Source organism: Bicyclus anynana, chromosome 21 (genome assembly GCF_947172395.1).
Source record: "Bicyclus anynana chromosome 21, ilBicAnyn1.1, whole genome shotgun sequence".
NCBI classification, from domain to species: domain Eukaryota; kingdom Metazoa; phylum Arthropoda; class Insecta; order Lepidoptera; family Nymphalidae; genus Bicyclus; species Bicyclus anynana.
The window spans coordinates 5,947,326-5,964,171 of record NC_069103.1 but is presented as its reverse complement, the minus strand read 5'-3'; the positions used below and the strand labels follow the sequence as shown (position 1 = coordinate 5,964,171).

The following is a 16,846-nucleotide window of genomic DNA, read 5'->3' as shown; positions in this document are numbered from 1 at the left end:
AACAATAATAATCCAGAGTATTAATAAACTTAAACTATTTATTCTTTCCTTTTACAAAATGACGTTACGAATGTTTCTTTTTTTTTATACAATAATTTTCCATCAATAACCGAGTTGTGTACGCAGTGAACAATCACAGAAGAACTGCCGACCTCCATTATTGGACCCAGAAATAAACACGATACAGTATAATTAATATTAATTAATAATAATAATAATATATATTTTTAATTTTTTAAATCGACGGCAAATCAAACACCCGGTGTCCCAATTTCCACTTTTATTGACTCCAGAGTGTCCATACAATAAATCATAACAATTCAAGGTCAAACAAAACAATGTGCCGAACTTAATAATTATAAATATATAAGTGATGCCGGCGAGTCGCGAGGAGTGTTCGGGACAGGTCAGTCGGCTAGCGCGGGGCGCCAATAAATATCAACGTATGTACACGAGGCCATTCGCGACACTACTCCCCCCTATATCGTTATAACTTTTTTTTTTTTCAATTTATAATTTATTTCGTTATGTCCTATCTATGTAGACTATAGACGGCGACGCGAGTCAGCCGTAGCACGAGTCCATGTGTACCAACTGCACGTAAACGTTTGGCGAGCCCGACGAGTCAGTTGTGCCGGATGCTACAGTGCCGCATTAAGCTAGCGCGGGGCCTGTAGTAAAATTAAACAGGGGGCCCTTTTAGGTTGAAAAAAAAACAACTAACTTGTCTTTGCCCCCCAAAAGTGACCTTCATATTTAAAAATTTGAAGGTTAAAAATTTTCCTGAAATCTACAAAGAAGCTTCTGTAAATTGTAACAAAATGCAAAATTTTAAGTTTATTACTTTCGGATATTCAAGTTTGAATCAAGCTTGAACAGTACGAGTATATATCCTTGAATAACTCAAAAGCTAGTCATTTTAAAATGATCCTCATAAGAAGCTCTTTCCATATTGCCCAACAAAATTGACCTTCATATTTTTTTCTCAGGCGCGGGCCCCCCATCTGAACGCGGGGCCTGTAGCAAATGCCACCTACCGCCCTATGGCTAATCCGGCGCTGATTAGCTACTGTACTGGACGTATTCGGTCATTATACATCTTATCTCTAACATTCACTATAACATTTCAGTTCATAAACAAACATATTATTCGCTGTTTTTAGTTAAGATCTTGTACCATAATAATTGTCTAAAGGCATTTTCCTTATAAGGCTGTTTTACAATTAAATCAACAAACACCCTTTGTGCTTTACAGTCAAACAACATTTTGTCACACCGAAATATTCGTCAATTGGTTTAAAAACAAACATTTGGATAAGAAACGTAATACGAGTTCAATAAATAACAAAAAAAAAAAAAGAACTGTATTGAAATATTTCTAGCATACAATGAGTCGTTTATAATATAAACCGGTCTAAATATTATGCACAATTTTAAAAGGTCACTTCAGGTTGATTTTATTAGTGAATATAACTAGATCACAATCATGAGAATTTATATTTGTTTATTAATAACATTGACATTAACAGATTTGAGCACCGTAAAAATACACCATATAAACCACATGAAAACCAGATATTTCAATACAGTTGTTACAGTTGAACCAAATGAATAAGTAACATCAACAATGTTATTTAGGGGTGTACGTAATCAATAGCGACTAGAAACAAATGTTTGGTCACAAACAAAAAACTTATCCCTCTCATTTGACGTAACCTTAGGGGGCATGCAATTATTAATTTAAAAAAAAAACAGTACAAAAGCCTCATAAAGGCTCAGAGTTAGTCAACCCATGCTCTTACCATTATTAACTGAGGTACACAATTATGGAGTTTGGACCAGGTATATAGGCCCCATCAGTTGCTCAGGATCGTGATGTTTAGAAGACCCATCAAAGCCACCAGTCTAGCAAGACTAACTTTCATACTTCATAAGATGAGATGTCTTAGTCCAAACAATTTAAAAAAAAAAGAAAATCGTTGAATCTTATTCAAATGGTTCAATACAGTAACATAAATATGACTTTATAAAAACTGTAATATGAACATGGCTAGTGTACAATCATTCAGTATTTGACATAATGTAAGGCGAAATGTTTAGATATTTAAAAAAAAATACAAATACGCCTCCAAACTTTTCTGTATGTGACAGACAAATTTTGCAACGCGTAATGTATTTATAAAATCTTTACATGATATTGGCGACGTGTGTAGGCAATCTTATCCAAACGTCTCTTTGCCTTTGCCAAACAGAGGTGCGATATGAATAAAACCGACCAATAGGAAGGGCTGTATTTTCAAACGAAGTGACACCATTGGTTGTTTTAAACGTATCATTCGCAGATTATTTGCACACCTGAAGCAAAGGCAGAACGTAAATATAACTACAGAGATGCCTTGTAAAAAATAACTTAGCGAGTCTCGTGTTACTGATCTGTTTGTATAAGTTTGAAATCGGAAAACGTGATATTGGAGTTGCATTAACCTGTTGACATTAATAAAATCAACCAATAGGAGGGCTGCATTTTCAAACGATCCTATTGGTTGTCTTAAACATACGAATCGCGCACATTTGATACAAAGGCAGAACGCATATTTAATCATAGACGCCTTGTAAAAAATTTCTTAGGGGTATTATTGCTCTGTTTGTGTAAGTTTTAAGTCAGCAAACGTGACATTGGTGTTGCATTATAATTACGCTTATATAGACATGCTATGTAAGAGAAATGTACACACAAACATACAAAAAGCTACCAATGTCACGTTTGCTGATTTGTGAACTAGTGTTGCACCCACGTTGATAGAGTCAACCGCGTCAGAGTGCGTCCTGAGTGAGCATTGAAACAAAACAGTTAATAATAGATTCATTTTGCTTATCTCTGAATAACCTACGATACCAAGCGACAATTGCCCAAGCCGAAAATATCATCCATGTATCCATCTATCGATTCCTCAGGAAAAGTCCGAGTCCACAGTAGTTGCACATTCAATTTATCTGCAGATCAATGTGCTAGAGATCATTGTCTACGTTTGTCTTACATATAGCTATAACGATGATAGTAAAAGCTATATTTATGCTTTTGGTCGAAAATATATTTCTTTCGTCATTGATGCCTGCCATGGCTAAGGCTTCCATTTGTGGATGCTTCATTTTCTGGATGAAATGTACGTAGATGGTTTTTCGTCGAATCTGGGTAATGTTATTATTGGTTTCGTATTTTTTTACGGTGAAAAGAAAAACAAATCAGTTATTCACTGTTTACGATTAAATTCAAATGTCAACTCCGCTCTCTGGACAAATCAAAAGGGCATGGAACCGTCAACCTATCTGGAATTATCGAACCACCGCCATTTTGTTTTTTTTTTCCAACTCACGGTACACTATGAATATGTTATTTATAGATAGAGAACACCTATAAAAAAGTCATGTAACATGGAATCTATCTATCTAGATATCTAGAAAATATACTCATGTAGATCTTTACCTTTAAATATCTCAGTAACATGACACATTGGGCTACCATGTTACTCGATATTTTATTGTGTCCTCTACCCACACATACAACGTTCTACGTGTGCCGCATTTTCGAAAAAAAAAAATCAATCCAACAAATATGCCGGCTTCCATACAAAAAAGTTCGAACTCCTTTGTCAAATGTTATGTGCGCGGATTTCCGCATATGCAGGATGCAGGGGGACTGCGGCGACTTGTGGTCAACTATGCCAGCTTTCACGCAAAAAATGTTCGAACTCCTTTGTCGAATGTTAAGTGCGCTTATTTCTGCATATGGAGTTTCTGAGGACGCAGAAGCACTGCGGCGACTTTGGTTCAATTATGCCAGCTATAACACAAAAAAGTTCGAACTCCTTTGTCAAATGATACTTACGCATATGCAGTTTCTGAGAACGCAGGAGCACTGCGGCAAATTTTGGTCAATTATGCCAGTATCCAAACAAAAAAGTTCGAACCCCATTGTCACATGTTATTTACGCTAATGCAGTTTCTGAGAACGCAGAAGCACTGCGGCGACTATGGGTCAACTATGCCAGCATCCAAACAAAAAAGTTCGAACTCCTTTGTCAAATGTTAAGTGCGCGGGTTTCCGCGTATGCAACTCTCAGGACGCCTGTGTTGCGACGGCGGCGTGCGCTCGTGGCGGTCCGGTGGCAGGCGAGGCTCCGTGCAAGTGGTGTGGTCGCTACTGGGAGGGGTACTGCGCCGAGGGCATCGCCGACGCGTACATGAGCGGCTGCGGCCCGCCGCTCCACGAGCCGCCCGCCGCGCCGCCGCCGCCCGGCATGCTCATGCGGTAGCCCGCTGTCAACACACACACGTACACTGCATTAGGCAGGCGTAATTTATTGTTCTAAAGGAAGGGTCATCAGTTCATTGAATGAGAGTCCGCTTCAGTGTTTCTGAATTCTGCATTCTAGCTGCCTATACTAAAGCCAAACTCGATGTGGAATGTTTATCAACAAATTAACAATGACGGTAACAAACGTATGTAATTTCATACCTAATTTTATTTTTTAATGGTAGGCCCTTAAACGCCGCATCGTACGGACTTTATCTACCGTAAAATTAAAAATCCGTTTGATGCGATGCGTCCGATGCCGATCTGTGGACGCCTGCCGAAATCCGGCCCTCCCGAAAAATCATTCTTAGCGGACGTTTACGAAACTATAAACTACCTCCGTGCCGAATTTAAACTTTTGTTTAAGAACGAGTTAATTGACGTTATTATTAAATCTAAAATGGCCTAGCGTATTCAGGTATAAATTATCCTTCTTTTTAATTTGTTTGTGGAATGAAACACATGATTCCCCATTTGGCTTTTTAAATAATCTGGTTTTAGTATAGAGAGACGTATTTCATTGCTCTCATAGAAATGTTCATCAATGCATTAATAAGAGCCACCACATGCTAAACTCCATAATAGGGTAGCTGACTCATATAATATAAACAATATTAACTTCGTGTAGTACATGGAATAAGGTTCCGAAATATATATTATTGAATTTATATATATGATATACTATATTATTGATATTAATAAATAAAAGTAAAGGATCTCATTGAAAACTTAATTTAAAAATTATGTATTTTTAAAATTTTTCCAAATGTCGAAAACGCTGTCGTCCATTTTGTGACGTCACGATATTACATGCTGTCCCTAAAGGAATAAAATTTAAACTAATAAATAATTTTCACAAACACCAAACAGTTTGAGCAAGGTTTATTGTTTACGGGCTTAGGTGACGTCATGAAACAGATAAAATATAAACGTTCATGGCCGATAGCGTATGGGCTCGTATTGTCAAAAGAATATTTAATAATTGAAATTTTAATGTATTCATGTCTCGAACAAATTGAATTTTTTTCAATAAAGTAAGAACGATAATTAGCAATTTAAGACTATTTTATTAATTAAATATTATTTTATATTTAGCTTATTGGCTAAAAGCATAGGCTGACAAACTTTCATTAGCTTTCCTAAAATGAGGAATATCTGGGTATCACACGCAATAACACGTATGTTCTGGCAACATACGATCTACTTCATTATTTTGCAACGACAAAAATTTTCTCGCAAGTACTGCCGTTTGTGCATTCACGTTTTGATAAGAGCTTAGAAGGAGATAACGAGTGATAAGTCGAGCGATAAAATAACCATTTACATTAAGGTACTTATTACATACATACAGCTATCTTTTTTGGCAACTACAAAAATACTGGCCAGAGAAGAACGGTTATCGTCTATTGTCCTAAATATCATTTTATCTGATATTTATTATAAATATGAATGTTATCTGTTTGTATGATACAAAAGTAAAGGGCTAAATACTAAACTGATCATCATGAAAAGGGAATGCTCATCGGCCCAGGAATCCCAGGTATACCCCCTGTATGGGGATGATATGATGTATATATGATGACGAATGATGTATATATGATATGATGTATATATGATGATGAATGAATGATCAGTTTAAAAACAAGAAATCGAACAAACAAACCAATCATGTCTTCCAAAAATATCGACGATATTTAAAGGTAAACGATGTTAGCTTGTCCCCGTTGTAAACAAATTAAAGATGAATTTAAAATGTCAAAAATTTCTCAAAAAAATTCTCAAAATTAAAACAAATATGCTTTCTTAAAATAAATATGGTGACCTAACCTATATAGGATGTTTCCAACTTTTGGGCGCACGCTTAACCAAGGTAAAAAAACAATTGTTTTCTTGATTTTTGTCATTTCTGAAATGAAACTCTACACAGAGATTTTCGGAAAGCACCAGATTCAGTGAGAATGTGGATTACATTTTACCAATTTTCACTTGGTAAAATGTAATCCACACACGCAAGGGACCCCTGTAGTTCGGGGGTCCCGTATCACTGACACGACTGACACAGCGGTAGCTGCGCCCCTGTTTGAAACTTACGCATGTATTATTAGTTAAATGATTCAAACATTATCTCTATCAAATGCGGGAACACCTCAAACTTCTAGTCCACTCTGAAATTGCAACACGCAGAGATGTTTTTGTACACTACCACACGCCTCGTATTCAGAGTGGACTAAAAGTTTGTCCGAGTTACTGTGCTCGCCACGGATCTTTATAAATGTGAAGTTAGCTGCGGATTGAGTATAGACTCGCGATCGCGTCTAGGCGGCTCCCAGCCCACGTGGTTTGTACCGTAACTGATTGCTCAGTCATTTGTTGCTAACTTCACAAACACAATATCTCGTGGCGGGCACTGTATGTGTGATCACTTACCAGCTGCTGCTGCTTGCGGCGTGCTGTAGGCGGCGGCGTACTGCTGGTAGTAGCCTGGCGCCATGTAACCTTGTAGCGCGGGGTAGCCCTGGAATCAAAATTATACAATATACATGTCTAGAAGCGAACAGCATGACGCAGAAGGGATCAACAGCCTACCTTTCCCTCTAGAGAATGAAAAAATATAGCCTAACCCAATGAAATTTTTATACTAGAGATAGTTCACTAGCGCATCAAAACGGAGGCGGACAATTAATGTGCATAATTGTCTTAATTTCATTTAGTCGCTTATTAAACAACAAAAGTTATTTAAACACATTGTAATGTTTGTGTATATATACACCGGTAGTGGGCGAGAGAGGGGCAGTCTATCGCTGGCATCGAGAGGCGGACGTGTGCTGCTGGCCATTATAGTGTAGTGGTGAGACGGTGACTTACTGCTATTACGGTAAGGACAAGGGACCTTACACACATTATTCCCAAATATTGCCTACAATAACGAGTCGTGCGTTTAGAACGTGAAATAACTATACTACATACTTAAATACATATAATGTGCATGTGTGCGCTCAGTGGAGTCGCTAAATTCGGATCACTTTTTGCGGTGATTTTGTAGGCACGTAACATATCTGTAGTATAAAATAATCATTGGCCTAAACCACTAACTAGCGGACTCCCGCGACTTCGCGTAAAATTCTGTTTTTACAAATCCTGTGGGAACCGTGGATTTTTTCAGGATAAAAAGTAGCTTTTTGTTCTGCTTTAAGGTCTGGGGTCCGGATCTCGAAAACCTGGTTTGAAATTAGTACAACTGAACTTATTTTTGGTATAACAAATTTCAAGAATTTCAAAATTGTCACCCGAAAGTTGGGAAAGTTCGTGCTTCAGAGAACACATTGAACATTGGTCTGTTACTAGACGGGATGAAGACAAATATCAACCAGTAGCGGTGGAATCAAAAACATAATTCTCTCTCTTTCGTTGCCCTGGGATAAGGTATCGAGAAATGTTCGTGACGCACATTTATGGCATACTGATAGTAATAGTTCTGTCAAAACACAAGCTCTCTCTATTCCATCAGGCATGATTGTAAAGTCCGGCCGCTCAGAGATTGCGTTTCCGATTGAGACTACCAATCCGCACAGAAGTAGTGGGAGCTCCCCTCTTATGGAGGGATATTCTTGTGGGTCATTAAAATAAGCGGATAATAAATAATTATGAATTGGAGGTTCTGTATTTTACCTACTGCCGATTTGAATCAATTCGTTATTGAAATAAATAGCTTATTTTTCAAGGAAGTTTTCAATAAATAATCAATCTGCTTGCTTTTTGTTTGCTGGCAATCTTTTCCTTAAATATAGTTACATATAAGATAACGGGATTTCCCCAATGCCGGAAAACATTCCAACTCAATGAAGCAAATCCTGTATTTTGTCCCAGACAAGCCTAATTAAGTTATGAAAGCCATACTAAAATAGGGAACTTAATTTTTTTTCAATTGTATATATATATAGTATTAAGAGTATGCTTAGTATACATAGTATTAAAAGTAGACCAATTATGTAGAAGGACCTCTATATTAAATACGGCACAATTATGACGTCATTACTGCGTAAAATCATTGTATTTTATATGGGCGTGCAAACAAGGTTACATATAATTATCTTTGTTTGGTGATTTCATGTTTACTTCTACTAACAATCTTGGTTTTTATAATAATATATTACTTAATAATTATCCCTAAAGTCTCGTAAAAATTAATTGAATATATTAATTTTATTCTCGAGTCTTCGAGAATTTCGACTCGAGAAAGTAGTCTCTAAAAACAAAACTATTCAATTTGGTAATCATTTTTGGTGATTAGGTTATAGTTTGTACACAAAACATTCTGTGTTCTAAATAAAGTACAATTTATATTTAGCTACAACTTTCTTTTTACTTGTTGAGTTATTTCGGAACACTATTCACAAGATCATTATGCAAAAATTTCCCCATGGCAGCCGCTGACCCACTTTGCAATGAAGACACAGTTTACATAATTAATTCTGCCTCTACGCCAAATTTTATGTAACTTTTTAGCTGTCAATGCCACATCTGCACCTATATTCGCCAAGTCGAACGTTTTCCGAAAATAATAGCACCCGAACTCGACTGCGAAATATATTTTTTGTAACACTCAATGAAGTTGCAATGTACGATAAACTCGACGACGAAATATATTTTTTGTAGCACTCAATGAAGTTGCAATGTACACTAAACTCGACTACGAAATATATTTTTGTAGCACTCAATGGAAGTACCATTGCACACCAAACTCGATTAAGAAATATATTTATTGTAGCACTCAATGGAGGTGTAATGTACACCGAACTCGACTACGAAATATATTTTTTGTAGCACTCAATGAAGTTGCAATGTACACCAAACTCGACTACGAAATATATTTTATGTAGCACTCAATGGAGCTGCAATGTACACCGAACTCGACTATGAAATAATTTTTTGTAGCACTCAATGTACACCAAACTCGAATACGAAATATATTTTACTGTAGCACTCAATGGACCGTACCGTACCGTAGCCAACTGGAGTTTGGACCGTAGTCGCCTTGGGAGATAGCAGATTTCAAGGATCCAGACCCTCAACCGTCTTAGTATAAACTTATAAAGTGGTATCAGGTATTTGAGTGGAAAAATTTCATGGCATCAATATCAATTAAATAATAATAATTTCTGGGGAATACCATTATTCTATTCTTGGACAATTCTTTAGATGCAAAGGTTCAATGATCTTATGACGCATGTGACCTTGTTAAGTGACCTAATTAAAAAGATAAACGATACAGATGCGATGGCTTACAAGTCCAACTGTTGATACCAACAATACCAAAGATATTTTATAGTATTCGATATGGCACTAGCGCGTCGAAAGTGTAGAACAAAGGCGCCCAATTGTCTTAATTTTATTTAAATAATACCTGCCTAAATATTGTCTACAATGTAGAGTTGTGTGTTCAGGAAGTGTAATTATACACATGGGAATATTCCCATTAACCTCCAAACTGTCGGAAAAGACTGTTAGGAGGGAATGCTACAATAGTCCAACAGGCGGGGATCGAACTACGACTCCTCGACGTGTGCGGCTCCTTTACCAATTAAACTATTAAGGCTTTTAGTATATTAAATCTATTTTCTTTTATTACTTTTACAAATCATTTTTTTAATATAATTTATATAATCTTCATTATATAAAAATGGAACCGACTTCAAAGACATATTTCAGTTATTTTGATTTTAACACAAAATTACTAAACCGATTTTTATGAAAACGAAACGAGACCCATATGGAATAGAATTTTCAAAATTGATTAATAAATGACGAAGTTATGAGGTAACAAACATTAAAAATTAAAAAAAAAAAAACAAAAATGATATACACATCGAATTGAGAACCTTCTCCTTTTTTTTAAAGTCGATTGACAATGGAAATGAGCGAATTTAACACACACATATTTACATAACAGTTAGTTTAGTTTATGAGTGATACACGTGTAAACTTTGTACAAATTCTATGCATGCCTCAGGAAAAGAAACCTTTCAGAGCAAGTGAGATGAAAATTATTATTTTTATAAATTGTCCTATGACTTCAGCTTACTAGGAAACATAAATGTTTTGACGATTAACAGAACTACAATATAAACATCAAATTACTGTGAGGTGATTAAAGTTTGCACTTTGTATCTAACCTTAAACAAAGTATAAAACAAATAACTGTAAGAGCATTTTTATCTAGTCAAAGCATGGAGCCTCGGTATTATAAAAAGTACTTAGTCACTATTTTTTATAATACTTTCTAATTTATGATGTATTTATATCCGCTTTCGCTACTTATAAATTTATTAATATGTACTTACATAGATTTGTTCAAGTGTTTTAAATCATTATTTGGTCGAGTTGTTTTCGAGCGCTTATTATTAATTCAGAGAGTTTATTAATTTTTACTTTGGTGAGCAAAATTGCAGATAATATATTTATTTATTTTAGGATTATTTCCTTCACAATAAAAGTTAATATTTAACAGCGCCCGCGGCTCAAGAATAATGATAGAATGACAATGGTTTTATTTTGCAAGATTGTTACTCTCGGACTCTCCCACTTACTTAGGTAACGAAACTTACCACTCACACTCACACAACACACACGCACGCACGCACGCATGCACGCACGCACGCACACACACGCACGACGAACGCACGCACGCACACACGCACGCACACAAGCACGCGCACACACAAACCCAATATCTCTATGGCATATATTTTCATCTATAACAATTCAGTGGTTAAGTCGTGAAAAGTGACAGACAAACAGAATTACTTTCACATTTATAATATTAGTATGGATTAAAGGGTATTACCAGACTTTGATATAACAATTATAATGAAACTTAATTTGACTTTAATTGTTATTAATGTAATTATAGTTAGTAATTATACTAGCAGTTAATTATTAAATAATTAGTCATTACTTCTTGTATCACAGCAATATTTGTTTATGATAAAATTTCAGATATTTAATAGTATGATACCAATTACTGACTCTTCCTGTAGATCTACATGCTACAATGCACACTACTATTTATTTAGAGAAAGCATCGATCTCCTATTAAAAATTGGATGCACAATTAGCAATCATAAAACGTCCCCACTCAAAGAGTGCCAAACACACCTTCTTGGCACTCAATTCAAGTAGTCGCATTTGCAAATTCAACCTTATACTCAATGCTTAAGGTTGAATTTGCTCTGAATTAGGGATTTTATTAAATATTAGACTATATTTAAAGGCCTTTAGGTAGAATTTTCATTACCAATTATTCTAAAACTGGCTAAGGAAAATTGGCCAGTTATTTAAGTAAAATTTTCTACATGATTGTGCGTCCTTTTATTAAAGAGGTCAATGAGAGAAAGCAAAGATATATTGCTGTGTCTTTCATCCCATCATAATGAAAGAAAAAAACAGCATCCAACAGTAACATGCAAGAGCTATACATTGCTGAAATGTGGAATACATTTTTTCAGCAATGTATGGAATAGATTATTAGATACTAAAAAGTCTAAATAAATCTCACATGATGGTAAGTGATGATGCAAATGAATGCCCAAACTCTACTAAATCGGTTGGCGGTATGTCTTTGACGGTAGGGTGGTAACTAGCCACTGCCAAACCTTCCATCAGCCAGACTTGGATCAATCAAGGTACCCTCAATCAGTTCAGCCAGAGATCAAACCTAGGACCTCAAGTCTTGTAAATCCGCGCATACCACTGCCCCATGGAGGCCGTCATAAAACATCTCTCTTATTTGTTTTTTTAAAGTCATACAAAAAATATTGGGATATGATGATGAAGGGATTTGAGTATTAGCACCTGTATCTGCCAACTTAGTTTCTTAGTTGTTAGGGTTACATAGAGAAAAATCCACTGTAACAGAGCAACCACTACTTAATAATATGTTTAATCTTTTTGTCTAGAAATGGGCCATGAAATACGTTTTTGTATCAGTAAATAAAATAGTTATGTAGACATACCTCACATGTCAGACCTCATCCTCTACTAAAATACTAAAAAAATAACCTGCGTAGTTCCTGTTCCTGTAAGAATATGGGGATAAAATTTATATCCTATGGTACTTGCAAATAACCTCGCTTTATAGTGGTAAAAGAGTTTTCAAAATCGGTTCAGTAGATCCAGAGATTACCTACAATACCACATAGTTTACCTTATTATAATATTAGTATAGAAGTATAGGGCTGCTCTTACGTTACGGGAGTAATAATGTAAACTTATTAGGATGGTTACCCATCACTATACTGATATGTACCTAAACATTATTATATGAAATAAAAAAACTTGTATGGGGAGTATTTACCTGAGCATACCAATAGCCCATTCCTTGTTGGTACCCATATGGGTACTGTGATTGACCTCCTCCCATTGATGTAGGGGGTGCTGGGGGGTTATTCGTACTCTGGAAATAATAAAAAAATTGTTTATAATGCTTTCATCACCATTAAATAGGCCAAGGTCTCACACCTTACAAGAGAGGGGTTTGGAGCTCCACCATGCTGCTTCAATGCAGGTTGGTGGGTTCAAGGTGATAATGTAGTAATGGAAGGTTTGTAAATATTACTGAAATTAGTCAATTATTTAGTAAAAATTACTGATGACGAGTTGAACCATCTTCTTGCCATGCTCTGAGTCTTGAGGTGGTGAGTTGGACACCACCGACTTCCCAAATCCAAAAATTTCTTGTAAGAAAACATCATCATCATTAGAACATTTTTATCCGGTATTTGTTATATTTTTTTTTATGAATACAATAAAAAGCTCCACAGTAAAGCGTCCAGACTCATCGCTAATGGTTGTGGTTCATCCCTGGCGGCTGGACTATTGTTATAGCAGTCAATAACTACACTATAGTCTGACAAGTTTGTTGATGACACTCCCATGATATGCGGGTAACAAAGGGAAAGACTGTGCGGGTGTGAAATAGTGCATGTAAGGCAGGTGTATTAGTCGTCAGTTTTTCATTCATCGATACACGCCCCCGGCCTGCGGGGCCCATCAGGAGTGTTACGAACGAAGTTGCCAAGCTATAACAGTCTTTAGACTAATTAGAGGGGAATATTGGTCATATTAGAAAATGATATTATGGCAAAATATATTCTTCATAAAAAATAAATTAAATGTTGAACTCTCAGAAAACAATTTTGCTATTAGAATACTGTTTTAACTGAACAACAGAACTACTTTTTATTGTATTTTTTTTTATATCCTAAAGTTTCAATTACAGGAAATTATCATAATGAGAATTATATAACTTTAGAAGGGAGTTTGAAGAAGTTTTTGATTTAACCTAATTTTAATATACAGTAGTTACTCTTATTGGCTTGGCAATAAGGTATCATTACATACACATTACTGCTGTTTTCCTACAAATATATATTTAATTAGTCAGTCTATTCAAGGCTACTAAAATAAATTATATGAATAAAAAATAATAACCAAGGGGAGTTTAGTACCTGATAATATGTAGTTAATAATTTATTCAGAAATTGCTTATCAATCAAGATGATAAGCATTTATGTTTATATAGTTTAAATCATTTTTCTTCTTTACACTAACTTTACAGTATTAGGTTAGTCAGAAGAGCTCTATTTTAGGCATTGTGACTATTGCATACAATAGAGTACTTACTCTTATTAAAGTTTAACTAGAAAGCTTAAGCTTCTTATGTCAAATAGTAGAAGGGTTGTGTATATTGTGGGAATCTGGTTGTGCGAGTCTTGAACTGACCAAATTTTTCAAGTGTTTATTATACACTTTTAGAGTTTTGTACCACAAACTGAATCCAAGTGTAAATTTTTTCAGTCTGTCTGTCTGTTTATGTTTATAGTAATGATAAAGTAAGATATCACATCTCATTTCTGATTAGATCACACAGATACTGCATGCATTATTTCGGTGGGCAAAGTTTGTACCTTTGCCCACCGAGTGACTGAGCCATCTTATGAGGCCCAAAGTCAGAGACCAAACACAATAAGTGTATAAAAGTAATAAATATGTAAGTTTATAAGTAATAAATAAACATTAGATATAATTTTATCAAATATTTTAGAAGGTTGCTTCATCATGGCCTTGTGTGTTTTAGTTTGGTCTTATAATATAGCACTTCTTCACTAATGTACATGAAAATAATTGTTTCCTTCTCCGACAACAAATGCTTTATAATAGTTTAATAATAATTTATATAACATTATCTATAATAGAATCAGATGTGTTACAAAGGTATGAAAATGTGTTTCATGGATGTACATTAGTCGGGCAAATACTTAAATAAAAACAATTCCCAATTGACTGCCTTTCACCCTTCCCAACCCAATTTTTGGTGATTTTGTACATACATCCATGTGTGCGAGTTAAAACAATGTTGTATATTTGGTTTAGGGATCTCTTCAGTGGCCTTGCAAGCATTTGATGAAATTAAATGTTTTTAATGTGAAGAATTCTACATAATCTAAATTTTACTTTTAGAAAGTATTTAAGCTATGTTTTCAAGTATGACCCATATAACCTTATCCTACCCAATTACACTAAATATCTATGGTAGTGGTTACATCAATATAGTTCAACAGACAAGGGACCAAAGTCTTGAAAATATGGTTAACCATGGATTTACTGAGATATCACAACCTATTAATAAATTTATGACAAAATCACAAACCTGGTTTTCTGAGCCCCCATTTTCTTTCCCCCAGAAACATTTAACTGTGTGTCCACTTATTTCTGTATTATGTGTTGCCTCTATAGCATGGGCAGCCGCCTCTTTCGTTGTGAACCTAATGAAAGCATATCCCTTGTCCCTGAATACTCTCACATCTTGTATCTGACCAAATTGTGAAAATGTGCTTTGCATTAAATCTTCAGTAATTATATTGCTAGTGAAACCGCCACAGTACACGGTTGTGTTGGTCGGTGAGCTCTGGTTGTACACCTCGTCGAATGTGGGCTGTTTGACCCTCTTGCTACTCGGCGCGCCCTCGTTGGGCCCTTTAGTGGGAGGCTTACGTGTGGACCAGTTAGTCCGTATGGAGCGAGAGCCCAGCCACTGGCCGTTCATAGCCTGGATCGCCGCTTCGGCGTCAGCTTTCTTCACGAACGAGACGAAAGCGTATCCTTTAGATTTGAGCGTTTGGGGGTCACGGACTATTCGACAGTTTGAAATTTCACCGAAAGGCGCAAAGGCATCGCGCAATATGTGAGTCTCGATCTCCGGCGACAGGTCACCCACGAATATGTGATGGTGGTTGCTCGTGTCCGTCTTCGGCTGGTTGCCAGGGCTCGTAGCCCAGTTAACCTTCATTTCCTTGTCGAGGAACACTCGCTTGTTCATGGCGGCCAGCGCCGTGGCCGCCGCCGTATGATTCGTAAACTCCAGGAACGCATAGGGATCGTTGCCTGGCTCACGAATTATTTTACAGCCTTTAACTTCGCCTATTTGACCGAACAACGCGCATAGGAATTCTTCTGTCACACTCGCGTCTAAATTACCGACGTAGAGAGTTTTCGGATGGCTTTCGTCGCCCATATTAGATTATATCGTAATCTAGCGGTTACTCTATTACGACTATGAACACTAATATCGAAAATACTCGCTAATTAACGTGTTATTTCATCACATTAAACATTGGATGACGGATAAAAGAAAGAAAAATGTCGCAAACAGCGCCTCTATCTTCTCGAAAGACGTTGCTGTTGACTCGTGAAACGTTCACTTTTCGGAAACAAACGCATCTATAGACGAATTTCCGGTGGAATGATTTCAAAAATTTGGAGGGAAAAATTAAAATAAAAAGAAAAAAATCAGAAAAGTGACACGAATATGTATTTCTGTTGTAATGTGTAGGATATGATTAAAAAATATACTTAATTGCTGACTTGGAAGAAATATTGCAAAATAAGTTTAAAATATTTTAATACCATAAACAATACAGTTTATTCTTTTGCATAGAGAATCTTTATCTTTTCCGGAAACGAGTGTCGTTTTCGAAAGCTTATGAATCATCAAAACACTGTTTCGTTTACAAATTCTTATAATTTAACCAATATTCTGATTGGCTCATTAACTTTAATACCACATTTTAGCCAATCAAATTTTGCTGAGTGTATGAAATATTTCCTAATTGTTTAATGACTAAAATAGTGTTGTGCATACGATGTATAATTAAAAATCTAAGAAACAAAAACAATTTATAAATCTAATTGACTGAATTAAAACTGTTGTCGGCCATATACCCATTTTAATGTCATGTTAGTCTCTTTAAAAATATAAACTTGTGACTAAAAAGTTTAAAGAAAAAAAAGAGATACATTTTAAGATTAGATTAACTGACAGACAGACATGCTCTTTATGGTTTCATTTTTGTACTTGGACTTTTGGAACCCTACAAACTACTTAAAACTACTAAGAATCAGTAGAATGAACGACGAAAGATAATAAAGTATAAT

General features: G+C 35.7%; 1 protein-coding gene across 1 annotated transcript; it reads right to left on the bottom strand.

Annotated features, from left to right (window-relative positions):
- Positions 1–18: 18 nt before the first annotated feature.
- LOC112056858 (nucleolysin TIAR) lies at positions 19–16,120 on the bottom strand. The gene is made up of 4 exons (XM_024097344.2): positions 15,063–16,120; positions 12,708–12,806; positions 6,782–6,869; positions 19–4,317 (listed from the first exon to the last, which is right to left on the bottom strand). The coding sequence occupies exons 1-4, from the start codon at positions 15,924–15,926 to the stop codon at positions 4,199–4,201; spliced, it is 1,170 nt and encodes a 389-aa protein (XP_023953112.1). The 5' UTR covers positions 15,927–16,120; the 3' UTR covers positions 19–4,198.
- Between the last annotated feature and the right edge of the window lie 726 nt (positions 16,121–16,846).

What these genes read in the sequence shown, in the direction of transcription:
- LOC112056858 (XM_024097344.2), bottom strand. Translation starts at nt 15,926, where the DNA reads ATGGGCGACGAAAGCCATCCGAAAACTCTCTACGTCGGTAATTTAGAC. An exon ending in ATGGGGGCTCAGAAAACCAG is followed by an intron (nt 12,807 to 15,062) that starts GTTTGTGATTTT and finishes TATTATTTCCAG; the next exon opens with AGTACGAATAACCCCCCAGC. An exon ending in GCCGCAAGCAGCAGCAGCTG is followed by an intron (nt 4,318 to 6,781) that starts GTAAGTGATCAC and finishes GTGTGTTGACAG; the next exon opens with CGGGCTACCGCATGAGCATG.